The sequence below is a fragment of the Oncorhynchus nerka genome, linkage group LG14 (assembly GCF_034236695.1).
Source record: "Oncorhynchus nerka isolate Pitt River linkage group LG14, Oner_Uvic_2.0, whole genome shotgun sequence".
Lineage (NCBI taxonomy): Eukaryota > Metazoa > Chordata > Actinopteri > Salmoniformes > Salmonidae > Oncorhynchus > Oncorhynchus nerka.
Genome location: NC_088409.1, coordinates 85,859,408 through 85,887,256, shown reverse-complemented (window position 1 = coordinate 85,887,256; position 27,849 = coordinate 85,859,408). Strand labels below are relative to the sequence as shown.

Below are 27,849 nucleotides of genomic sequence, written 5' to 3'. Positions count from 1 at the left end.
TAGCTAAACTAATAGCTAAGCTAATAACTATACTAATAGCTAAGCTAATAGCTAAACTAATAGCTAAAGTAATAGCTATACTAATAGGTATACTAATAGCTAAAGTAATAGCTATACTAATAGGTATACTAATAGCTATACTAATAGCTAAAGTAATAGCTATACTAATAGGTATACTAATAGCTAAACTAATAGCTAAAGTAATAGCTATACTAATAGGTATACTAATTGCTATACTAATAGCTAAACTAATAGCTAAAGTAATAGCTAAACTAATAGCTAAGCTAATAACTATACTAATAGCTAAGCTAATAACTATACTAATAGCTAAGCTAATAGCTAAACTAATAGCTAAAGTAATAGCTATACTAATAGGTATACTAATTGCTATACTAATGTTACATCAATGAGAAGAAAAAACCTCACACGTCAAAGACACTGTAAAACATAAATGACATGTTCATGTAAATTGCTTTAGGTAAAAGGTTTGGGTCGAAAACACATCACACTGTTGTCCATTCACCAGAGCCCTGTCACCACACAAAGCACGCCTACAGTCATCACAACACACACACAGACATCGCAACAGTCTGACGAGAACTCGGACCCCTTGACGCCTCCATCTGGAGAACGCGTCGGCACCCCCCTCGTCTCTCCCTGAGAGCGTGTTCTGCTACACTCAACTCCCTGTCACACTCAGAGGGTTGAGTGACAGGACAAGAGTGTGTGTGACTTCGAAGACTCCACTTCAAAATCCCTGACAGCTGATTGACAGCTCACTGAGGAGAGGAGAGGGCTGGCTGGGCACTAGGAGGGAACTGATCACATGCTTTATTTACTGATGGAGCAGCGGGAGTTATCCTGCCAGCCAGCCGTATAGACGGGTATACAGGACAGCTGTGAGGTTGATTTGGGGGAATGCGGTATTAATGTCTAATGGAAGAGCTTTAATTAGAAATGTAAACATGTGATGGAGGTCAGTCTTCAAATAGTCAAACTGTCCTCCTAAAAGAGAATTCCATCAAATGATGTTTTTATTTCCATATATTAGGATAATGGGGGATATGATTTGACAGCCAACTGCCTCAGTAAGATATTCCATGTGAGCTGGTACACTACAGTAGACCTACATGTTGCTCTGTAGATCAGACAGTCCTGTAGTATAAAGGCTTCATACACAGTCAGCCTGCAGTTTGATGTATTTTCTCAAAACTATTTCTCTGAACCAAAAAATAAATGAATACATTGTTTTATGTTTATGCTTTGAAAAGCTTGGAGAGAAAAGCTCCCATGTGTTTATACACTGAAAATTAGAGTTTATTTGTGTGTGTGCATATGTTTGAGTGTATTTAAATGTGTGTGTCATTGTGTGTGTGTGCATATGTTTGAGTGTGTTTAAATGTGTGTGTGTGTGTCAGTGTGTGTGTATATGTTTGAGTGTGTTTAAATGTGTGTTTGTGTCAATTTGTGTGTGTGCATATGTTTGAGTGTGTTTAAATGTGGCTGTGTGTGTGTATATGTTTGAGTGTGTTTAAATGTGTGTGTGTGTGTATGTTTCAGTGTGTTTAAATGTGGGTGTGTGTGTGTATATGTTTGAGTGTGTTTAAATGTGGGTGTGTGTGTATATGTTTGACTGTGTTTAAATGTGTGTGTGTGTGTGTCAGTGTGTGTGTGTGTGTGTATATATATGTTTGAGTGCCTTTAAATATGTGTGTGTCAGTGTGTGTGTATGTGTGTGTATATGTTTGACTGTGTTTAAATGTGTGTGTGTGTCAGTGTGTGTGTGTGTATATATGTTTGAGTGCCTTTAAAAATGTGTGTGTGTGTCAGTGTGTGTGTATGTGTATGTTTGAGTGTCTTTAAATGTGTGTGTGTGTCAGTGTGTGTGTCTGTGTATGTTTGAGTGTCTTTAAATGTGTGTGTGTGCCAGTGTGTGTGTGTGTGTGTGTGTTACCTTGGCGTAGCGGATCTGCAGTGCGCCCGTGTCCAGCTGTTTGACCCGGGAGTCATGAGTGGACACCAACACACCGTCCTTCCTCCACAGGAGGGTGGGGGTGGGGTTACCCGTTGCTAGGCAACTCAGGACCACCGTCCCGTCCACAGACACTGTCTGATTGGTTGGACCCTGGCGGACAACTGGAGGTGGGCGATCCGACACAACTAGAGAGAGAAAAAGAGAGAGCAAGAGAGAGCGAGAGAGAGAGCGAGAGAGAGAGGGAGAGGAAGAGGGAGGAGAGAGAGAGAGAGAGACATGGAGACAGGGGGAGTTAGAGACTGTGTGAATAAGAGGGAGAGAATATAATTGAGATGTTTGGGATGAGTTGGACTGCAGAGTGAAGGAAAAGCAGCCAAAAGTGCTCAGCATATGTGGGAACTCCTTCAAGACTGTTGGAAAAGCATTCCAGGCGAAGCTGGTTGAGAGAATGCCAAGAGTGTTCAAAGCTGTCATCAAGGCAAAGGGTGGCTACTTAGAAGAATCTCAAATATAAAATATATTTTGATTTGTTTAACACTTGGTTATTACATGATTACGTGTCATTTCATAGTTTTGATGTCTTCACTATTATTCTTCAATGTAGAAAATAATAAAAATAAAGAAAAACTGTTGAATGAGTAGGTGTGTCCAAACTTTTTGACTGGTACTGTATAAGGTTGAAAATAGAAAGAGCGAAAGCACATAAAAATGAATAATATTGAGTGAAATTGAAGAAAAGAGGAGAAAAAGCAAGGTGTGCAGAGAAACACACAAAAGGCAGCTGTGTGGTATTTGAAGAGAGTGAAGGTAGTGAAGGTAGATGGAGAGAGAGAGAGTGAAGGTAGTGAAGGTAGATGGAGAGAGAGAGAGTGAAGGTAGTGAAGGTAGATGGAGAGAGAGAGACAGAGACAATGAAATCCAATTTTCACAACTGGAAGTGATTTTCTAATCATTCAGCAGCAGGAGTTGACCTTAGCCAAACAAATGTGGTATAATTAAAATAAAACAGGCTACGAAACAAGTCCTCTTCCTGCAGCTCCAGACTCCTGGACTCCTGGCTGCCAGTGGAGACATGGACACCTACAGCCCCCCAAAACATGGGAAAAAAAACTTTTAAATACCTAGCAGACAAAGTTCTTACCGCAGAGAATTTTCCCTCCCTCCTCCTCATCCTCCCCCTCATCCTTCTCTCTGGGCGTTCACCAGTCGACACACACAGATTTAATTAAATGTGCTTCATTAAATCTCCATTATGTAGATTACCACTGAAGCTGTTATCATTAATGATGTTAATACTGCTATTGATAACCAATTTTGCCAGCGCTGCTGATTTAGTCAGAAGCATGAGGTTGTTTAGTTCAACGACAGGCACTTAAATGAATAGCAAATCCATTATAAAATGGGATACACATACAGAGCGTAGCACACGTACGCCTGTATATTTACACACACATGCAGTGTACTATATTACATGGGAGACTGGCTCTTTGGTGCTGGTGCTGGTGCTGGTGTAATTACTAAAACATTGCCACTGTGACCTGTAATTACCAGATCTGCCCGGGGAGAAGAAGAGGCCTGCTCCTTTAATAACTGGTATTATCTCCTCCTTCTACCATCTAACAGGCCCTGCCAAACCACAGAGAGAGGGCAAGGGGGAGAGAGAGGGGGGAGAGGGGGAGAGAGAGAGAGGGGGAGAGAGGTGGAGAGAGAGAGAGGGGAGAGAGAGAGAGGGGGGGGGGGAGAGAGAGAGGGGGAGAGAGACAGAGAGAGAGAGGGGGAGAGATGGAGTGCAAAGGAGAGAGAGGGGGGAGAGAGAGAGGGGGAGAGGGAGAGGGGGGATGAGAGCGAGAGCAGGCCCAGCCACAAAGGTCAAGGGAGGAGGTGCTAAATAAAGAGGCCTGTCTGGAGAGAGAAGATTGAACCTAGGTGAGAGGTGTCTGGTTAGAGAGGGTTGAATCTAGGTGAGAGGATTCTGGTTAGAGAGATTGAACCTAGGTGAGAGTTAAACAAAATTGTAGTCACCGGAGAGACTGAGTAAGTCGCTAAGTCACTCTGGGACTAGAGCCAAGGTCACTAGAGCCAAGGTCACTACACTACCAGGATGGCTGCATTGACTGAGTGATTAGAGGTCTGAACCAGGTCTCACCACAAAGTCAGATCCCTCCACCAGCAGGCTAGTCTGTTAATGAGAGGAGACTCCCAGAGGAGGCACCAGCCAACGTGAATGTTACACTGCCAGGAGCCAACAGCCCAGAGCCAAGATGCAAGCCAGGCTCCTGGAGAAGACGAGGCACCACACAGTCTCCACCTCTGACAGGAGCACAGTCTGGCCAAAACTCTACAGACCTCAATACTTACATTAGACTCTTAAATATAGCACAAGTATATTATTATGTATTTATTCAAATCCCTACATGTCTATGTGCCATGGTGTGACAATACCACCAATATGTCTCCAAGATCTAATTCTGGGAGTCCCTGATTGGCGGAACCCCTCCTACTGAAGACTAGGCCATTAATTTTGTAACAATTATTTTCACAACTTGTCTCAAGAATACTCCATGATAATCAAAACCACATTTCTTTCACTGCAATTTTTTGTTCTCTGTGATTGGCTCTCTGGGCCGTCACTCACCGTCAGTGACCTCCAGCAGGGCCTTGGTGATGACAGAGCCAGCGATATTGAGGGCCTGGCAGCTGTAGTAGCCCACGTCTGAGCGCTCTGCATCTGTGATAGTAAGGTCCCCCGTCTGGGAGACAGAGACGCGGCTAGAGGGCTGGGGGGGCTGGTAGGAGAAGAGCAGGTTCTAGAGGGTGAAGAGGAGTGAAGACAGGACAGATGAATACAGAGAAGAGAGCAGACATATATAGACATATATAGAGATATATAGACATATATAGACATATATAGGGTTGGCGTCCCCCCCTTGGGTTGTGCCGTGGAGGAGATCTTTGTGGGCTATACTCGGCCTTGTCTCAGGATGGTAAGTTGGTGGTTGAAGTTATCCCTCTAGTGGTGTGGGGGCTGTGCTTTGGCAAAGTGGGTGGGGTTATGTCCTTCCTGTTTGGCCCTGTCCGGGGATATCATCGGATGGGGTCACAGTGTCTCCTGACCCCTCCTGTCTCAGCCTCCAGTATTTATGCTGCAGTAGTTTATGTGTCGGGGGGCTAATTCTCTCTCTCTCTCTTTCTCTGAGGACCCGAGCCCTAGGACCATGCCTCGGGACTACCTGGCATGATGACTCCTTGCTGTCCCCAGTCCACCTGACCGTGCTGCTGCTCCAGTTTCAACTGTTCTGCATGCAGCTATGGAATCCTGACCTGTTCACCGGACGTGCTACCTGTCCCAGACCTGCTGTTTTCAACTCTCTAGAGACAGGAGGAGCGGTGGAGATACTCTTAATGATCGGCTATGAAAAGCCAACTGACATTTACTCCTGATGTGCTGACTTGCTGCACCCTCGACAACTACTGTGATTATTATTATTTGACCATGCTGGTCATTTATGAACATTTAAACATCTTGGCTATGTTCTGTTATATTCTCCACCTGGCACAGCCAGACGAGGACTGGCCACCCCTCATAGCCTGGTTCCTCTCTAGGTTTCTTCCTAGGTTTTGGCCTTTCTAGGGAGATTTTCCTAGCAACCGTGCTTCTACACCTGCATTGCTTGCTGTATGGGGTTTTAGGCTGGGTTTCTGTGCTGCACTTTGAGATATCAGCTGATGTACGAAGAACTATATAAATGTGATTTGATTTGATTAGCCAGCGAAGAGAGAAGACAGGTAGACAGAGAAGAGAGAAGACAGATATAGACAGAGAAGAGAGAAGACAGATATAGACAGAGAAGAGAGAAGACAGATATAGACAGAGAAGAGAGAAGACAGGACAGATATTGACAGAGAAGAGAGAAGACAGGGCAGATAAAGAGAGAAGAGAGAAGACAGGGCAGATATAGACAGAGAAGAGAGAAGACAGGGCAGATGTAGACAGAGAACAGAGAAGACAGGGCAGATGTAGACAGAGAATAGAGAGGACAGGGCAGATGTAGACAGAGAAGAGAGAAGACAGGACAGATATCAAGAGAGAAGACAGGGCAGATATAGACAGAGCAGAGAAATGAAAGGGCAGATATAGACAGAGAAGAGAAAATAGAGAAGACAGGGCAGATATAGACAGAGAAGAGAGAAGACAGGGCAGATATAGACCGAGAAGAGAAAATAGAGAAGACAGGGCAGATATAGACAGAGAAGAGAGAAAATGGGGCAGATATAGACAGAGAAGAGAGAAGACAGGGCATATATAGACAGAGAAGAGAGAAGACAGGGCAGATATAAAGAGAGAAGACAGGGCAGATATAGACAGAGAAGTGAGAAGACAGGGCAGATAGACAGAGAAGAGACAAGACAGGGCAGATATAGACAGAGAAGTGAGAAGACAGGGCAGATAAACAGAGAAGAGAGAAGACAGGGCAGATATAAGGAGAGAAGACAGGACAGATATAGACAGAGAAGAGAGGAGACAGGGCAGATATAAAGAGAGAAGACAGGGCAGATATAGACAGATCAGATACAGACAGAGAAGAGAGGAGACAGGGCTGATATCAAGAGAGAAGACAGGGCAGATATAGACAGAGAAGAGAGATGACAGGGCAGATATAGATCGAGAAGAGAAAATAGAGAAGACAGGGCAGATATAGACAGAGAAGAGAGAAGACGGGGCAGATATAGACAGAGAAGAGAGAAGACAGGGCATATATAGACAGAGAAGAGAGAAGACAGGGCAGATAGACAGAGAAGAGACAAGACAGGGCAGATATAGACAGAGAAGTGAGAAGACAGGGCAGATAGACAGAGAAGAGAGAAGACAGGGCAGATATAAGGAGAGAAGACAGGGCAGATATAAAGATAAAAGACAGGGCACATATAGACAGAGAAGAGAGAAGACAGGGCATATATAGACAGATCAGATATAGACAGAGAAGAGAGAAGACAGGGCAGATATAAGGAGAGAAGACAGGACAGATATAGACAGAGAAGAGAGGAGACATGGCAGATATAAAGAGAGAAGACAGGGCAGATATAGACAGATCAGATACAGACAGAGAAGAGAGGAGACAGGGCAGATATAGACAGATCAGATATAGACAGAGAAGAGAGGAGACAGGGCAGATATAGACAGAGAAGAGAGAGACAGGACAGATATAGACAGATCAGATATAGACAGAGAAGAAGGGCAGAGATATAAAGAGAAGACAGGGCAGATATAGAGAAGAGAGAAGACAGAGATAGACAGAGAAAGAGAGACAAGACAGGGCAGATATAGACAGAGAAGTGAGAAGACAGGGCAGATATAGACAGAAAGAGATAAGACAGAGATATAAGGAGAGAAGACAGGGCAGATATAAAAAGATCAGGGCAGATATAGACAGAGAAGAGAGAGACAGGGCAGATATAGACAGATCAGATATAGACAGATATAAGGAGAGAAGACAGACAGATATAGACAGAGAAGAGAGGAGACAGGGCAGATATAAAGAGAGAAGACAGGGCAGATATAGACAGAGATAGACAGAAGAGAGAGACAGGGCAGATATAGACAGATCAGATATAGACAGAGAAGAGAGGAGACAGGGCAGATATAAAGACAGACAGGGCAGATATAGACAGATCATATAGACAGAAAGAGAGGAGACAGGGCAGATATCAAGAGAGAAGACAGGGCAGATATAGACAGAGAAGAGAGATGACAGGGCAGATATAGATCAGAGAAAATAGAGAGACAGGGCAGATATAGACAGAGAAGAGAGAAGACAGGGCAGATATAGACAGAGAAGAGAGAAGACAGGGCATATAGACAGAGAAGAGAAGACAGGGCAGATAGACAGAGAAGAGAGAAGACAGGGCAGATATAAAGAAGACAGGGCAGATAGACAGAGAAGAGACAAGACAGGGCAGATATAACAGATAGAAGACAGATCAGATATAGACAGAAGAAGGGCAGATATAAAGAGAAGACAGGGCAGATATAGACAGAGAAGACAGAAGACAGATATAGACAGAGAAGAGAAGACAGGGCAGATATAAGGAGAGAAGACAGGACAGATATAGACAGAGAAGAGAGGAGACAGGGCAGATATAAAGAGAGAAGACAGGGCAGATATAGACAGATCAGATACAGACAGAGAAGAGAGAAGACAGGGCAGATATAGACAGGATCAGATATAGACAGAGAAGAGAGGAGACAGGGCAGATATCAAGAGAAGACAGGGCAGATATAGACAGAGAAGAGAGATGACAGGGCAGATATAGATCGAGAAGAGAAAATAGAGAAGACAGGGCAGATATAGATAGAGAAGAGAGAAGGGCAGATATAGACAGAGAAGAGAGAAGACAGGGCATATATAGACAGAGAAGAAGACAGGGCAGATAGACAGAGAAGTGAGAAGACAGGGCAGATATAAAAGAGAAGACAGGGCAGATAGACAGAGAAGAGACAAGACAGGGCAGATATAGACAGAGAAGTGAGAAGACAGGGCAGATATAAGGAGAAGACAGGGCAGATATAAAGACCAGAGAAGAGAAGACAGGGCAGATATAGACAGAGAAGAGAGAAGACAGGGCAGATATAAGGAGAAGACAGGACAGATATAGACAGAGAAGAGAGGAGACAGGGCAGATATAAAAGAGAGAAGACAGGGCAGATATAAAGACAGAAAGACAGGGCAGATAGACAGAGAAGAGACAAGACAGGGCAGATATAGACAGAAGAAGTGAGAAGACAGGAAGATATAAGGACAGGGCAGATATAAAGAGAGAGACAGGGCAGATACAGAGAAGAGAGAAGACAGATATAGACAGAGAAGAGAGACAGGGCAGATATAAGGAGAGAAGACAGGACAGATATAGACAGAGAAGAGAGAGGAGACAGGGCAGATATAGAGAAGACAGATATAGACAGATATAGACAGAGAAGAGGAAGACAGGGCAGATATAAGGAGAGAAGACAGGACAGATATAGACAGAGAAGAGAGGAGACAGGGCAGATATCAAGAGAGAAGACAGGGCAGATATAGACAGAGAAGAGAGAGATGACAGGGGCAGATATAGATCGAGAAGAGAAAATAGAGAAGACAGGGCAGATATAGATAGAAGAAGAGAAGACAGGGCAGATATAGACAGAGAAGAGAGAAGACAGGGCATATATAGACAGAGAAGAGACAAGACAGGGCAGATATAGACAGAGAAGTGAGAAGACAGGGCAGATATAAGGAGAGAAGACAGGGCAGATATAAAGAGAGAAGAAGACAGGGCAGATATAGCCAGAGAGAGAAGACAGGGCAGATATAGACAGAGAAAAGAGAGAAGACAGGGCAGATATAAGGAGAGAAGACAGGACAGATATAGACAGAGAAGAGAGGAGACAGGGCAGATATAAGAGAGAAGACAGGGCAGATATAGACAGATCAGATATAGACAGAGAAGAGAGAAGACAGGGCAGATATAAGGAGAGAAGACAGGGCAGATATAGACAGAGAAGAGAGAAGACAGGGCAGATATAAGGAGAAGACAGGACAGATATAGACAGACGAGAAGAGAGGGAGACAGGGCAGATATAAAGAGAGAAGACAGGGCAGATATAGACAGATCAGATATAGACAGAGAAGAGAGAAGACAGGGCAGATATAAGGAGAGAAGACAGGACAGATATAGACAGAGAAGAGAGAGAGACAGGGCAGATATCAAGAGAGAAGACAGGGCAGATATAGACAGAGAAGAGAGATGACAGGGCAGATATAGATCGAGAAGAGAAAATAGAGAAGACAGGGCAGATATAGACAGAGAAGAGACAAGACAGGGCAGATATAGACAGAGAAGTGAGAAGACAGGGCAGATAGACAGAGAAGAGAGAAGACAGGGCAGATATAAGGAGAGAAGACAGGGCAGATATAAAGATAGAAGACAGGGCAGATATAGACAGAGAAGAGAGAAGACAGGGCAGATAGACAGAGAAGAGACAAGACAGGGCAGATATAGACAGAGAAGTGAGAAGACAGGGCAGATAGACAGAGAAGAGAGAAGACAGGGCAGATATAAGGAGAGAAGACAGGGCAGATATAAAGATAGAAGACAGGGCAGATATTGACAGAGAAGAGAGGAGGCAGGGCAGATATAGACAGATCAGATATAGACAGAGAAGAGAGGAGACAGGACAGATATAGACAGAGAAGAGAGGAGACAGGGCAGATATAGACAGAGAAGAGAGGAGACAGGGCAGATATAGACAGATCAGATATAGACAGATCAGATATAGACAGAGAAGAGAGGAGACAGGGCAGATATAGACAGATCAGATATAGACAGAGAAGAGAGGAGACAGGGCAGATATAGACAGATCAGATATAGACAGATCAGATATAGACAGAGAAGAGAGGAGACAGATCAGATATAGACAGATCAGATATAGACAGATCAGATATAGACAGATCAGATAAAGACAGAGAAGAGAGGAGACAGGACAGATATAGACAGAGAAGAGAGGAGACAGGACAGATATAGACAGGACAGATATAGACAGAGAAGAGAGGAGACATGGCAGATATAGACAGAGAAGAGAGGAGACAGGACAGATATAGACAGATCAGATATAGACAGATCAGATATAGACAGAGAAGAGAGAGACAGGGCAGATATAGACAGAGAAGAGAGGAGACAGGGCAGATATAGACAGAGAAGAGAGGAGACAGGACAGATATAGACAGATCAGATATAAACAGAGAAGAGAGGAGACAGGACAGATATAGACAGAGAAGAGAGGAGACAGGGCAGATATAGACAGAGAAGAGAGGAGACAGGGCAGATATAGACAGATCAGATATAGACAGAGAAGAGAGGAGACAGGACAGATATAGACAGAGAAGAGAGGAGACAGGACAGATATAGACAGAGAAGAGAGGAGACAGGACAGATATAGACAGAGAAGAGAGGAGACAGGGCAGATATAGACAGAGAAGAGAGGAGACAGGACAGATATAGACAGAGAAGAGAGGAGACAGGGCAGATATAGACAGAGAAGAGAGAGGAGACAGGGCAGATATAGACAGATCAGATATAGACAGATCAGATATAGACAGAGAAGAGAGGAGACAGGGCAGATATAGACAGATCAGATATAGACAGAAAGAGAGAAGACAGGGCAGATATAGACAGAGAAAGAGGAGACAGGGCAGATATAGACAGAGAAGAGAGGAGACAGGGCAGATATAGACAGATCAGATATAGACAGATCAGATATAGACAGAGAAGAGAGGAGACAGGGCAGATATAGACAGATCAGATATAGACAGAGAAGAGAGAAGACAGGGCAGATAGGGCAGATATAGACAGAGGAGAGAAGACAGATCAGATATAGAAGAGATAGAAAGATATAGACAGAGGCAGGGCATATAGACAGAGAAGAGACAGATATCAAGACAGGGCAGATATAGACAGAGAAGAGATGAGGGCAGATATAGACAGATGAAGAGAGAAGACAGGGCAGATATAGACAGAGAAGAGAAGACAGACAGATATAGACAGAGAAGAGACAGGAGACAGAGGCAGATATAAGAGAAGACAGGGCAGATAGAGAGAAGAGACAGGGCAGATATAGACAGAGAAGAGAAGGAGACAGGGCAGATAAAGAAGAGACAGATCAGATATAGACAGAGAGAGACAGAGGGCAGAGGAGACAGATCAGATATAGACAGAGAAGAGAGCAGATATAGAGAGACAGGGCAGATATAGACAGAGAAGAGAGAAGAGACAGGGCAGATATAGACAGAGAAGAGAGAGACAGGACAGATATCAAGAAGACAGACAGGGCAGATATAGACAGAGAAGAGAGAAGACAGGGCAGATATAAAGATAGACAGAGCAGATACAGGGCATATATAAGAGAAGAACAAGACAGGGCAGATATAGACAGAGAAGAGACAAGACAGGGCAGATATAGACAGAGAAGTGAGAAGACAGGGCAGATATAACAGAGAAAGAGAGAAGACAGGGCAGATATAAGACAGAGAAGACAGGGCAGATATAGACAGAAGAGAAGACAGAGATATAAGAGAGAAGACAGGGCAGATATAGACAGAGAAGAGAGAGACAGAGATATAAAGAAGAGAGAGACAGGGCAGATAGAGAAGACAGACAGGACAGATATAGACAGAGAAGAGAGAAGACAGGGCAGATATAAAGAGAGAAGACAGGGCAGATATAGACAGATCAGATACAGAGACAGAGAAGAGGGCAGATATAGACAGAAAGAGAGAAGACAGGGCAGATATAAGACAGGACAGATATAGACAGAGAAGAGAGGAGACAGGGCAGATATAGACAGATCAGATATAGACAGAAAGAAGACAGACAGGCAGAAGAGAAAGATATAAAAGACAGGGCACATATAGACAGAGATATAAGAGAGAAGACAGGGCATATATAGACAGAGAAGAGAGATATAGACAGGGCAGATATAGATAGAAGACAGGCAGATATAAGAGAGAAGACAGGACAGATATAGACAGAGAAGAGAGGAGACAGGGCAGATATAAAGAGAGAAGACAGGGCAGATATAGACAGATCAGATACAGACAGAGAAGAGAGGAGACAGGGCAGATATAGACAGATCAGATATAGACAGAGAAGAGAGGAGACAGGGCAGATATAGACAGATCAGATATAGACAGAGAAGAGAGGAGACAGGGCAGATATAGACCAGAAGAGAGAGAGACAGGACAGATATAGACAGATCAGATATAGACAGAGAAGAGAGAAGAGATATAGGAGAAGACAGATATAGACAGAGAAGAGAAGACAGGGCAGATATAGTCAGAGAAGAGAGAAGACAGGGCAGATAGACAGAGAAGAGACAGACAGGGCAGATATAGACAGAGAAGTGAGAAGACAGGGCAGATAGACAGAGAAGAGAGAAGACAGGGCAGATATAAGGAGAGAAGACAGGGCAGATATAGACAGATAGAAGACAGATAGACAGATATAGACAGACAGAGAAGACAGGGCAGATATAGACAGAGAAGAGAGATACAGATATAGACAGAGAAGAAGAGAGATATAGACAGATCAGATATAGACAGAGAAGAGAGAGACAGGGCAGATATAGACAGAGAAGAGAGAGACAGGACAGATATATAGACAGAGAAGAGAGGAGACAGGGCAGATATAGACAGATCAGATAGACAGATAGAGAGACAGATCAGATACAGACAGAGAAGAGAGAAGACAGGGCAGATATAGACAGATCAGATATAGACAGAGAAGAGAGGAGACAGGGCAGATATAAAGAGAAGAGAGAGAGACAGGACAGATATAGACAGAGAAGACAGAGAGACAGGGCTGATATCAAGAGAGAAGACAGGGCAGATATAGACAGAGAAGAGAGAGACAGAAAGACAGGGCAGATATAGATAGAAAAGAAAATAGAGATAGACAGAGGCAGATATAGACAGAGAAGAGATAGACAGAGAAAGAGAGACAGGCAGATATAGACAGAGAAGAGAGAAGACAGGGCAGATATAGACAGAGAAGAGAGAAGACAGGGCAGATAGACAGAGAAGAGAAAGACAGGGCAGATATAAGAGAGACAGGGCAGATAGACAGAGAGACAGAGAAGAGGCAGATATAGACAGAGAAGAGAAGACAGGGCAGATATAAAGAGAGAAGACAGGGCAGATATAGCCAGAGAAGAGAGAAGACAGGGCAGATATAGACAGAGAAGAGAGAAGACAGGGCAGATATAAGGAGAGAAGACAGGACAGATATAGACAGAGAAGAGAGGAGACAGGGCAGATATAAAGAGAGAAGACAGGGCAGATATAGACAGATCAGATATAGACAGAGAAGAGGGAAGACAGGGCAGATATAAGGAGAAAGACAGGACAGATATAGACAGAGAATAGAGGAGACAGGGCAGATATCAAGAGAGAAAGACAGGGCAGATATAGACAGAGAAAGAGAGATGACAGGGCAGATATAGATCGAGAAGAGAAAATAGAGAAGACAGGGCAGATATAGATAGAGAAGAGAGAAGACAGGGCAGACAGATAGACATATAGACAGAGAGAAGAGACAGGGCAGATATAGACAGAGAAGAGACAAGATATAAGGCAGATATAGACAGAGAAGAGACAAGACAGAAGACAGGGCAGATATAGATATAAGGAGGAGAGAAGACAGGGCAGATATAAAGAGAGAAGACAGGGCAGATATAGCCAGAGAAGAGAAGACAGGGCAGATATAGACAGAGAAGAGAAGACAGGGCAGATATAAGGAGAAGACAGGACAGATATAGACAGAAAAGAGAGAAGACAGGGCAGATAGACAGAGAAGAGAAGACAGGGCAGATATAAAGAGAGAAGACAGGGCAGATATAGACAGAGAGATATAGACAGATATAGAAGAGAGAGAAGACAGGGCAGATATAAGGAGAGAAGAAGACAGGACAGATATAGACAGAGAAGAGAAGACAGAGGGCAGATATAAGGAGAGAAGACAGGACAGATATAGACAGAGAAGAGAGGAGACAGGGCAGATATAAAGAGAGAAGACAGGGCAGATATAGACAGATCAGATATAGACAGAGAAGAGAAGACAGGGCAGATATAAGGAGAGAAGACAGGACAGATATAGACAGAGAAGAGAGGAGACAGGGCAGATATCAAGAGAGAAGACAGGGCAGATATAGACAGAGAAGAGAGATGACAGGGCAGATATAGATCGAGAAGAGAAAATAGAGAAGACAGGGCAGATATAGATAGAGAAGAGACAAGACAGGGCAGATATAGACAGAGAAGAGAGAAGACAGGGCATATATAGACAGAGAAGAGAGACAGGGCAGATATAGACAGAGAGAGAAGACAGGGCAGATATAAGGAGAGAAAGACAGGGCAGATATAAAGACAGGGCAGATATAGCCAGAGAAAAGAGAAGACAGGGCAGATATAGACAGAGAAGAGACAAGACAGGGCAGATATAAGGAGACAGAGAAGAGAAGACAAGACAGGGCAGATATAGACAGATCAGATATAGACAGAGAAGAGACAGGGCAGATATAAGGAGAGAAGACAGAAGAGAGAGACAGGGCAGATATCAAGAGAGAGACAGGGCAGATATGACAGGGCAGATATAGAGAGAGAGAGAATAGAGAAGACAGGGCAGATATAGACAGATAGAAGACAGGGCAGATATAGACAGAGAAGTTGAAGACAGGGCAGATAGACAGAGAAGAGAGAAGACAGATATAGACAGAGAAGAGATATAAAGATAGAAGACAGGGCAGATATAGACAGAGAAGAGAGAAGACAGGGCAGATAGACAGATATAGACAGATCAGATATAGACAGAGAAGAGAGGAGACAGGGCAGATATAGACAGAGAAGAGAGAGAGACAGGGCAGATATAGACAGATCAGAGAAGAGAGGAGGCAGGGCAGATAGACAGATCAGATATAGACAGAGAAGAGAGAGACAGGACAGATATAGACAGAGAAGAGAGGAGACAGGGCAGATATAGACAGAGAAGAGGAGACAGGGCAGATATAGACAGATCAGATATAGACAGATCAGATATAGACAGAGAAGAGAGGAGACAGGGCAGATATAGACAGATCAGATATAGACAGATCAGATATAGACAGAGATATAGACAGATCAGATATAGACAGATCAGATATAGACAGATCAGATATAGACAGATCAGATATAGACAGATCAGATAAAGACAGAGAAGAGAGGAGACAGGACAGATATAGACAGAGAAGAGAGGAGACAGGACAGATATAGACAGGACAGATATAGACAGAGAAGAGAGGAGACATGGCAGATATAGACAGAGAAGAGAGGAGACAGGACAGATATAGACAGATCAGATATAGACAGATCAGATATAGACAGAGAAGAGAGGAGACAGGGCAGATATAGACAGAGAAGAGAGGAGACAGGGCAGATATAGACAGAGAAGAGAGGAGACAGGACAGATATAGACAGATCAGATATAAACAGAGAAGAGAGGAGACAGGACAGATATAGACAGAGAAGAGAGGAGACAGGGCAGATATAGACAGAGAAGAGAGGAGACAGGGCAGATATAGACAGATCAGATATAGACAGAGAAGAGAGGAGACAGGACAGATATAGACAGAGAAGAGAGGAGACAGGACAGATATAGACAGAGAAGAGAGGAGACAGGACAGATATAGACAGAGAAGAGAGGAGACAGGGCAGATATAGACAGAGAAGAGAGGAGACAGGACAGATATAGACAGAGAAGAGAGGAGACAGGGCAGATATAGACAGAGAAGAGAGAGACAGGGCAGATATAGACAGATCAGATATAGACAGATCAGATATAGACAGAGAAGAGAGGAGACAGGGCAGATATAGACAGATCAGATATAGACAGAGAAGAGAGAAGACAGGGCAGATATAGACAGAGAAGAGAGGAGACAGGGCAGATATAGACAGAGAAGAGAGGAGACAGGGCAGATATAGACAGATCAGATATAGACAGATCAGATATAGACAGAGAAGAGAGGAGACAGGGCAGATATAGACAGATCAGATATAGACAGAGAAGAGAGAAGACAGGGCAGATATAGACAGAGAAGAGAGGAGACAGGGCAGATATAGACAGAGAAGAGAGGAGACAGGACAGATATAGACAGAGAAGAGAGGAGACAGATCAGATATAGACAGAGAAGAGAGGAGACAGGACAGATATAGACAGAGAAGAGAGGAGACAGGGCAGATATAGACAGAGAAGAGAGGAGACAGGGCAGATATAGACAGATCAGATATAGACAGATCAGATATAGACAGAGAAGAGAGGAGACAGGGCAGATATAGACAGATCAGAAATAGACAGAGAAGAGAGAAGACAGGGCAGATATAGACAGAGAAGAGAGGAGACAGGGCAGATATAGACAGAGAAGAGAGGAGACAGGGCAGATATAGACAGATCAGATATAGACAGAGAAGAGAGAAGACAGGGCAGATATAAAGAGAGAAGACAGGGCAGATATAGACATATCAGATATAGACAGTAGGCTATGGAAGACCATTAGGGTAGTAGAATGGAATGGTCCAATTGGAGCATCAGTTTGAAGGTCAGTGATGTTCACTGATTTTATGGCTGGTTTTATAGGTGTAATCATAAAATGTATATAAATCATATAGGACTATCATAAAAAAAATAATGAAGACTATGATATGACTATGATTTACTACTTATTTGTATTTCATTTTTGTTCTATAAGCATTCCTCAACATGTGCTCATTTTGGGTTCCTGGTGTACTGTAGGTCCCCCAGAGCCTCTCACCTGGCTGCCCTCTCTCTGCCAGAAGATAGCAGGTTGAGGGTTTCCTGTTGCCTCACACTGGAAGGTGACGGTCCTCCCCACCGCCACCACCTGGTTCCTGGGCCGCACCACAAACCCAGGGGGCACTAGGGGACAGGCAGCGGGCTGTTAACTAACACACTGACACAGCATCACATAATAACATCAGACAGTGATATTAGACCTTACAGTTTCATTTGAATGGAAAACAAAGGAATTTGAATGTAACAGTTATGGTCTCTGTATTTAAATGAGCCTTGGATAAGGATTCCGGCGGTCTCTGTTTAGAGTAGACTTTGGGCGTTGCTGGTGCGTGGACGGAAGATTATTCAAACTGAAAGTCAGGCCATTCCATAATGCAGGCTGTGTAGTGTATATATTAACAGTTTAATGAATAGAGAAAACAGGAGTGTGAACCCCTGTGGGTGTCTGAATTAGCATGGGGAAGGACACAGACCAAAAACATTTACATGGAAATGGGGATAAATGAGCCATCTGTCCAAGCTGACACCCTCCAATAGGAGCATCCAGGACCAAGCCCAGCCAGGATGCATATCCATGCATCTTAATGACAAACTGTTTCAGAGTGAAGCGCTATGTCACCGCCCAATGTCACACACAGAGCCCTGCAGTGACACCGGGCCTCACTGTGCTAATAGGCCTGTGTGGAGGGACACAGCCTGAATGCTGAGGGCCACCGGCTGGGCGATTACACCTTCATCTCAGAGGACAGCGGGTGCGTACGCCTGGAGAATACAGTATTACTACGCCCCAGACATCTTAACGCTGATACGGGCCAGGTATCACATACATAAAAGCAATCTGCAGCCTGTCACTCCGCATACAGACACAATTTGTCCACAGGTAAGATGGGATATTTGGTAATGCATAAAGCAACATAACAAGGGGGGGGGGGGGGGGGGGTAGTATAATGAAATGATTTGGTTTTACCTTGGATTACTCAGACCATAGAGCAGATTGTTACCCATTAATGTCCTTTTGTCACTGTTGCCCGTGACAACTGAAACATGAGTGCTGATTGGTGGGAGGAGGGTGATGGGAGGAGGATGGAGGGGGTGGTGCTGTGACAGCTTCCTGTTTCTGTCATGGCGTCAGGGTGAATAGGTGACAGGTAACATTTCAACTTACCAGACACAACTAAAAGGAAACAGAAAGACAACAGAACAACACACAAGGCAAAATATGAATAAATAAATCATAAACAACACCATGAAATACAATAACATGATTAGGAAGGAAGGCAACAATAGGATTTTCCATGGGTAAAAAGAATCATGTCATTGTTACTGAATGAATATGAGACATGTGGGGCCAGTCCAGCGGGAACTGAAGCACATTGATGACTCATTACATATGTCCAAATCATGCAGAAAAAAAATGAATAGCAACAACAAACACGTAGTGCATCCATTCACTTCCAACAGTATTCTCTGCATGACATTGTTCCAAGACTCGGTGTTTACCCATGTTTCCTCAAGAGCACATATTAAAAGAAACATCAACAACTAAACAAATACATAATTTTAAGAAAAACAAAACAGAGGTTGAAAAGTGTTTATTCTCCAACCAGGTTGAAAGAAGATGAAGGTGAGCCTCTCCTCTCTCTCCTCTCCTCTCTCCTCTCCTCTATCTCTTGACTAATGAGGTTTTAGTCTCCTGAGGACCAGCCCTCTCCAACCTCTAAGGGTACAGCCTTGCATTTGGACCACCATGCCATAAAACCACAAGGTGAATGTTAACTGTCACTCTCTGGCCATAAATCTTCCCCAGCCAATCAGTCACCTTATCTAATCTGTCTGCCTCAACGGCTCCCACAGAAACATAAACGCTGTCACTCAGAGTAATGACCCTCCCTCGCCCCTCCCCCCCACTTATCACAGACTTTAAATGCAGATAAGGCTCACTTCAAAAGGTGTGTATCTGTGTGTCGTACCAAGAAGAATTCTCTCTCTCTCTCTCTCTCTCTCTCTCTCTCTCTCTCTCTCTCTCTCTCTCTCTCTCTCTCTCTCTCTCTCTCTCTCTCTCTCTCTCTCTCTCTCTCTCTCTCTCTCTCTCACTCTCACACACACACACACACACACACACACACACACACACACACACACACACACCTCCCTACAGACACCTCCCTACAGACACCTCCCCACAGGCACCTCTCTACAGACACCTCCCTACAGACACTTCCCTACAGACACCTCCCCACAGGCACCTCTCTACAGACACCTCCCTACAGACACCTACCTACAGACACCTCCCTACAGACACCTCCCTACAGACACCTCCCCACAGGCACCTCTCTACAGACACCTCCCTACAGACACTTCCCTACAGACACCTCCCCACAGACACCTCTCTACAGACACCTCCCTACAGACACCTCCCTACAGACACCTCCCTACAGACACCTCCCTACAGACACCTCCCTACAGACACCTCCCCACAGGCACCTCTCTACAGACACCTCCCTACAGACACTTCCCTACAGACACCTCCCTACAGACACCTCCCTACACACACCTCCCTACATAGGGAGGTCAGCTGTCAACCTGTCTGGAACCTGGGGGGAGAGATCAGCTGTCAATCTCTATGTAACCTGGGGGGAGAGGTCAGCTGTCAACCTGTATGGGACCTGGGGGGAGAGGTCAGCTCTAAACCTGTATGGGACCTGGGGGGAGAGGTCAGCTCTAAACCTGTATGGGACCTGGGGGGAGAGGTCAGCTCTAAACCGGTCTGGAACCTGGGGAGAGGTCAGCTCTAAACCTGTCTGGAACCTGGGGAGAGGTCAGCTCTAAACCGGTCTGGAACCTGGGGGGAGGAGTCAGCTCTAAACCTGTCTGGAACCTGGGGAGAGGTCAGCTCTAAACCTGTCTGGAACCTGGGGAGAGGTCAGCTCTAAACCTGTCTTGAACCTGGGGAGAGGTCAGCTCTAAACCTGCCTGGAACCTGGGGAGAGGTCAGCTCTAAACCTGTCTGGAACCTGGGGAGGGGTCAGCTCTAAACCTGCCTGGAACCTGGGGAGAGGTCAGCTCTAAACCTGCCTGGAACCTGGGGAGAGGTCAGCTCTAAACCTGTATGGAACCTGGGGGAGAGGTCAGCTCTAAACCTGTCTGGAACCTGGGGGAGAGGTCAAACCTGTCTGGAACCTGGGGAGAGGTCAGCTCTAAACCTGTCTGTAACCTGGGGGAGAGGTCAGCTCTAAACCTGTCTGTAACCTGGGGGAGAGGTCAGCTCTAAACCTGTCTGTAACCTGGGGGAGAGGTCAGCTCTAAACCTGTCTGTAACCTGGGGAAGAGGTCAGCTCTAAACCTGTCTGTAACCTGGGAGGAGAGGTCAGCTCTAAACCTGTCTGTAACCTGGGGGAAGAGGTCAGCTCTAAACCTGTCTGGAACCTGGGGAGAGGTCAGCTCTAAACCTGTCTGTAACCTGGGGAGAGGTCAGCTCTAAACCTGTCTGTAACCTGGGGGAAGAGGTCAGCTCTAAACCTGTCTGTAACCTGGGGGGAGAGGTCAGCTCTAAACCTGTATGGGACCTGGGGGGAGAGGTCAGCTCTAAACCTGTCTGTAACCTGGGGAAGAGGTCAGCTCTAAACCTGTCTGGAACCTGGGAGAGGTCAGCTCTAAACCTGTCTGTAACCTGGGGGGAGAGGTCAGCTCTAAACCTGTCTGTAACCTGGGAGGAGAGGTCAGCTCTAAACCTGTCTGTAACCTGGGGGAGAGGTCAGCTCTAAACCTGTCTGGAACCTGGGGGAGAGAGGTCAGCTCTAAACCTGTAGGAACCTGGGGGAGAGGTCAGCTCCCTGTATGGGACCTGGGGGAGAGGTCAAACCTGTATGTAACCTGGGGGAGAGGTCAGCTCTAAACCTGTCTGGAACCTGGGGAGAGAGGTCAGCTCTAAACCTGTAGGGACCTGGGGGAGAGGTCAGCTCTAAACCTGTATGTAACCTGGGGAGAGGTCAGCTCTAAACCTGCCTGGAACCTGGGGAGAGGTCAGCTCTAAACCTGTATGGAACCTGGGGGGAGAGGTCAGCTCTAAACCTGTATGGAACCTGGGGAGAGGTCAGCTCTAAACCTGTATGGAACCTGGGGGAAGAGGTCAGCTCTAAACCTGTATGGAACCTGGGGGAAGAGGTCAGCTCTAAACCTGTAGGAACCTGGGGAGAGGTCAGCTCTAAACCTGTCTGTAACCTGGGGGAAGAGGTCAGCTCTAAACCTGTCTGGAACCTGGGAGAGGTCAGCTCTAAACCTGTCTGTAACCTGGGGGAGAGGTCAGCTCTAAACCTGTCTGTAACCTGGGAGGAGGGTCAGCTCTAAACCTGTCTGTAACCTGGGGGAGAGGTCAGCTCTAAACCTGTCTGGAACCTGGGGAGAGGGTCAGCTCTAAACCTGTATGGAACCTGGGGGAGAGGTCAGCTCTAAACCTGTATGGGACCTGGGGGAGAGGTCAGCTCTAAACCTGTAAACCTGGGGGAGAGGTCAGCTCTAAACCTGTCTGGAACCTGGGGAGAGAGGTCAGCTCTAAACCTGTATGGGACCTGGGGGAGAGGTCAGCTCTAAACCTGTATGTAACCTGGGGGAGAGGTCAGCTCTAAACCTGCCTGGAACCTGGGAGAGGTCAGCTCTAAACCTGTATGGAACCTGGGGGAGAGGTCAGCTCTAAACCTGTATGGAACCTGGGGAGAGGTCAGCTCTAAACCTGTATGGAACCTGGGGGAGAGGTCAGCTCTAAACCTGTCTGTAACCTGGGGGAAGAGGTCAGCTCTAAACCTGTCTGTAACCTGGGGGAGAGGTCAGCTAAACCTGTATGGGACCTGGGGGAGAGGTCAGCTCTAAACCTGTCTGTAACCTGGGGAAGAGGTCAGCTCTAAACCTGTCTGGAACCTGGGGAGAGGTCAGCTCTAAACCTGTCTGTAACCTGGGGAGAGGTCAGCTCTAAACCTGTCTGTAACCTGGGAGGAGAGGTCAGCTCTAAACCTGTCTGTAACCTGGGGGAGAGGTCAGCTCTAAACCTGTCTGGAACCTGGGGAGAGAGGTCAGCTCTAAACCTGTATGGAACCTGGGGGAGAGGTCAGCTCTAAACCTGTATGGAACCTGGGGGAGAGGTCAGCTCTAAACCTGTATGGGACCTGGGGGAAGGTCAGCTCTAAACCTGTATGGACCTGGGGGAGAGGTCAGCTCTAAACCTGTATGTAACCTGGGGGAGAGGTCAGCTCTAAACCTGTCTGGAACCTGGGGAGAGAGGTCAGCTCTAAACCTGTATGGGACCTGGGGGAGAGGTCAGCTCTAAACCTGTATGTAACCTGGGGGAGAGGTCAGCTCTAAACCTGCCTGGAACCTGGGGAGAGGTCAGCTCTAAACCTGTATGGAACCTGGGGGAGAGGTCAGCTCTAAACCTGCCTGGAACCTGGGGAACAGCTCTAAACCTGTATGGAACCTGGGGAGAGGTCAGCTCTAAACCTGTCTGGAACCTGGGGGAGAGGTCAGCTCTAAACCTGTCTGGAACCTGGGGAGAGGTCAGCTCTAAACCTGTCTGTAACCTGGGGAGAGGTCAGCTCTAAACCTGTCTGTAACCTGGGGGAGAGGTCAGCTCTAAACCTGTCTGTAACCTGGGGGAGAGGTCAGCTCTAAACCTGTCTGTAACCTGGGGAAGAGGTCAGCTCTAAACCTGTCTGTAACCTGGGAGGAGAGGTCAGCTCTAAACCTGTCTGTAACCTGGGGGAAGAGGTCAGCTCTAAACCTGTCTGGAACCTGGGGAGAGGTCAGCTCTAAACCTGTCTGTAACCTGGGGAGAGGTCAGCTCTAAACCTGTCTGTAACCTGGGGGAAGAGGTCAGCTCTAAACCTGTCTGTAACCTGGGGGAGAGGTCAGCTCTAAACCTGTATGGGACCTGGGGGAGAGGTCAGCTCTAAACCTGTCTGTAACCTGGGGAAGAGGTCAGCTCTAAACCTGTCTGGAACCTGGGGAGAGGTCAGCTCTAAACCTGTCTGTAACCTGGGGGAGAGGTCAGCTCTAAACCTGTCTGTAACCTGGGAGGAGAGGTCAGCTCTAAACCTGTCTGTAACCTGGGGGAGAGGTCAGCTCTAAACCTGTCTGGAACCTGGGGAGAGAGGTCAGCTCTAAACCTGTATGGAACCTGGGGGAGAGGTCAGCTCTAAACCTGTATGGGACCTGGGGGAGAGGTCAGCTCTAAACCTGTATGTAACCTGGGGGAGAGGTCAGCTCTAAACCTGTCTGGAACCTGGGGAGAGAGGTCAGCTCTAAACCTGTATGGGACCTGGGGGAGAGGTCAGCTCTAAACCTGTATGTAACCTGGGGGGAGAGGTCAGCTCTAAACCTGCCTGGAACCTGGGGAGAGGTCAGCTCTAAACCTGTATGGAACCTGGGGGGAGAGGTCAGCTCTAAACCTGTATGGAACCTGGGGAGAGGTCAGCTCTAAACCTGTATGGAACCTGGGGGAGAGGTCAGCTCTAAACCTGTCTGTAACCTGGGGAAGAGGTCAGCTCTAAACCTGTCTGTAACCTGGGGGAGAGGTCAGCTCTAAACCTGTATGGGACCTGGGGGAGAGGTCAGCTCTAAACCTGTCTGTAACCTGGGGAAGAGGTCAGCTCTAAACCTGTCTGGAACCTGGGGAGAGGTCAGCTCTAAACCTGTCTGTAACCTGGGGGGAGGTCAGCTCTAAACCTGTCTGTAACCTGGGAGGAGAGGTCAGCTCTAAACCTGTCTGTAACCTGGGGAGAGGTCAGCTCTAAACCTGTCTGGAACCTGGGGAGAGAGGTCAGCTCTAAACCTGTATGGAACCTGGGGGAGAGGTCAGCTCTAAACCTGTATGGAACCTGGGGGAGAGGTCAGCTCTAAACCTGTATGGGACCTGGGGGAGAGGTCAGCTCTAAACCTGGGACCTGGGGGAGAGGTCAGCTCTAAACCTGTATGTAACCTGGGGGAGAGGTCAGCTCTAAACCTGTCTGGAACCTGGGGAGAGAGGTCAGCTCTAAACCTGTATGGGACCTGGGGGAGAGGTCAGCTCTAAACCTGTATGTAACCTGGGGGAGAGGTCAGCTCTAAACCTGCCTGGAACCTGGGGAGAGGTCAGCTCTAAACCTGTATGGAACCTGGGGGAGAGGTCAGCTCTAAACCTGTATGGAACCTGGGGAGAGGTCAGCTCTAAACCTGTATGGAACCTGGGGGAGAGGTCAGCTCTAAACCTGTATGTAACCTGGGGGAGAGGTCAGCTCTAAACCTGTATGGAACCTGGGGGGAGAGGTCAGCTCTAAACCTGTCTGGAACCTGGGGGAGAGGTCAGCTGTCAACCTGTATGGGACCTGGGGGAGAGGTCAGCTCTAAACCTGTATGGGACCTGGGGGAGAGGTCAGCTGTCAACCTGTATGGGACCTGGGGGAGAGGTCAGCTCTAAACCTGCATGGGACCTGGGGGAGAGGTCAGCTGTCAACCTGTATGGGACCTGGGGGAGAGGTCAGTTCTAAACCTGTATGGGACCTGGGGGAGAGGTCAGCTCTAAACCTGTATGGGACCTGGGGGAGAGGTCAGCTCTAAACCTGTATGGGATCTGGGGGAGAGGTCAGCTCTAAACCTGTCTGGAACCTGGGGGGAGGGGTCAGCTCTAAACCTGTATGGAACCTGGGGGGAGAGGTCAGCTGTCAACCTGTCTGGAACCTGGGGGGAGAGGTCAGCTGTCAACCTGTATGTAACCTGGGGGGAGAGGTCAGCTGTCAACCTGTCTGGAACCTGGGGAGAGGTCAGCTCTAAACCTGTCTGGAACCTGGGGAGAGGTCAGCTCTAAACCTGTCTGGAACCTGGGGAGAGGTCAGCTCTAAACCTGTCTGGAACCTGGGGAGAGGTCAGCTCTAAACCTGTATGGGACCTGGGGGGAGAGGTCAGCTCTAAACCTGTATGTAACCTGGGGGGAGAGGTCAGCTCTAAACCTGTATGGAACCTGGGGGGAGAGGTCAGCTCTAAACCTGTATGGAACCTGGGGGGAGAGGTCAGCTCTAAACCTGTATGGAACCTGGGGGGAGAGGTCAGCTCTAAACCTGTATGGAACCTGGGGAGAGGTCAGCTCTAAACCTGTCTGGAACCTGGGGAGAGGTCAGCTCTAAACCTGTATGGAACCTGGGGAGAGGTCAGCTCTAAACCTGTATGGAACCTGGGGAGAGGTCAGCTCTAAACCTGTCTGGAACCTGGGGGGAGAGGTCAGCTGTCAACCTGTCTGGAACCTGGGGGGAGAGGTCAGCTCTAAACCTGTATGGGACCTGGGGAGAGAGGTCAGCTCTAAACCTGTATGGAACCTGGGGGGAGAGGTCAGCTGTCAACCTGTCTGGAACCTGGGGAGAGGTCAGCTCTAAACCTGTCTGGAACCTGGGTAGAGGTCAGCTCTAAACCTGTCTGGAACCTGGGGAGAGGTCAGCTGTCAACCTTTCTGGAACCTGGGGGTGAGAGGTCAGCTCTAAACCTGTCTGGGTCAAAACTGTGTGGGGGCTAAAATGGCACGTTGCGCTGGGGCTGGAGTGTATGTATTTGTTTCTGTGTCAGGCTCTATCTGTGATCTTATCAGAGGGAGTGGGGGGACCATGTAGCCCTCTGCCCACTGGGGGGTCTTCTGTGTGCCAGGGACCCTGCAGAGTGGTTCATAGGGACTGGAGCAAGGCTGCTGCCGTTCATTAGATCATATTAGCACTGGGAGAGAAATGCATGCTAAGGCTTTAGTCTGGTTAATCGGAGCTCCCATTGTGTCTGTTAGCGTGTGTTATAAACTCAGCAAAACAAAAAAGTCCTCTCACTGTCCACTGCGTTTATTTTCAGCAAACTTAACATGTGTAAATATTGGTATGAACATAACAAGATTCAACAACTGAGGCATAAACTGAACAAGTTCCACAGACATGTGACTAACAGAAATTGAATAATGTGTTCCTGAACAAAAGTAACAGTCAGTATCTGGTGTGGCCACCAGCTGCATTAAGTACTGCAGTGCATCTCCTCCTCATGGACTGCACCAGACTTGCCAGTTCTTGCTGTGAGATGTTACCCCACTCTTCCACCAAGGCACCTGCAAGTTCCCAGAACATTTTGGGGGGAATGGCCCTAGCACCTCACCCTCAGATCCAACAGGTCCCAGACGTGCTCAATGGGATTGAGATCCGGGCTCTTCGCTGGCCATGGCAGAACACTGACATTCCTGTCTTGCAGGAAATCACACACAGAACGAGCAGTATGGCTGGTGGCATTGTCATGCTGGAGGGCCATGTCAGGATGAGACTGCAGGAAGGGTACCACATGAGGGAGGAGGATGTCTTCCCTGTAACGCACAGCGTTGAGATTGCCTGCAATGACAACAAGCTCAGCCTCATGATGCTGTGACACACCGTCCCAGACCATGACGGACCCTCCACCTCCAAGTCGATCCCACACCAGAGTACAGGCCTTGGTGTAACGCTCATTCCTTCGTCAATAAACGCGAATCCGACCATCACCCTGGTGAGACAAAACCGTGACTCGTCAGTGAAGAGCACTTTTTGCCAGGGGTTTGTGCACATAGGTGATGTTGTTGCCGGTGATGTCTAGTGAGGACCTGCCTTACAACAGGCCTACAAGCCCACAGTCCAGGCTCTCTCAGCCTATTGCGAACAGTCTGAGCACTGATGGAAGGATTGTGCGTTCCTGGTGTAACTCGGGCAGTTGTTGTTGCCATCGTCTACCTGTCCCACAGGTGTAATGTTCGGATGTACCGATCCTGTGCAGGTGCTGTTACACGTGGTCTGCCACTGCGAGGGCGATCAGCTGTCCATCCGGTCTCCCTGTAGCGCTGTCTTAGGCATCTCACAATACGGACATTGCAATTTATTTCCCTGGCCACATCTGCAGTCCTCATGCCTCCTTGCAGCATGTCTAAGGCACATTCACGCAGATGAGCAGGGACCCTGGTCATCTTTCTTTTCTGTTTTTCAGCTAGTAGAAAGGCCTCTTTAGTGTCCTACATTTTCATTACTGTGACCTTAATTGCCTAACGTCAGTAAGCTGTTAGTGTCTTACAGGTAACGACCGTTCCACAGGTACATGTTCATTCATTGTTTATGGTTCATTGAACAAGCATGGGAAGCAGTGTTTAAACCCTTTACAATGAAGATCTGTGAAGTTATTTGGATTTGAAAGACAGGGTCCTGAAAAAGGGACATTTCTTTTTTTGCTGAGTTTATATATGTGTGTGTGTGTTTGTATGTGTTAGCGTGTATTTATATGTGTGTGTGTGTGTGTGTGTGTGTGTGTGTGTGTGTGTGTGTGTGTGTGTGTGTGTGTGTGTCTGTGTTAGCGTGTGTGTAGATCTGTAAACGCTTTTTCACTAGCCGATTAGACCTGTCCTAATCCTCCACAACAAGGCCATAAGCATGCTGTATGTACATTGGCATTCTGTGTGTACATTGGTAGGATGTATGTGCATTGGTAGGCTGTATGTA

At 46.8% G+C, this 27,849-nt stretch overlaps 1 protein-coding gene across 1 annotated transcript in view; it reads right to left on the bottom strand.

The window, feature by feature from the left end:
• The window catches only part of LOC115120871 (roundabout homolog 1-like), a 490,866-nt gene that overhangs the window by 98,292 nt on the left and 364,725 nt on the right, over positions 1 to 27,849 (bottom strand). Inside the window, exons 8-11 of the mRNA XM_065000506.1 lie at positions 18,513 to 18,521; positions 17,346 to 17,470; positions 4,611 to 4,782; positions 1,955 to 2,160 (exon numbers count right to left, since the gene is read on the bottom strand). Coding sequence (XP_064856578.1) covers positions 1,955 to 2,160; positions 4,611 to 4,782; positions 17,346 to 17,470; positions 18,513 to 18,521 — 512 coding nt within the window. The remainder of the gene's footprint in view (positions 1 to 1,954; positions 2,161 to 4,610; positions 4,783 to 17,345; positions 17,471 to 18,512; positions 18,522 to 27,849) is intronic.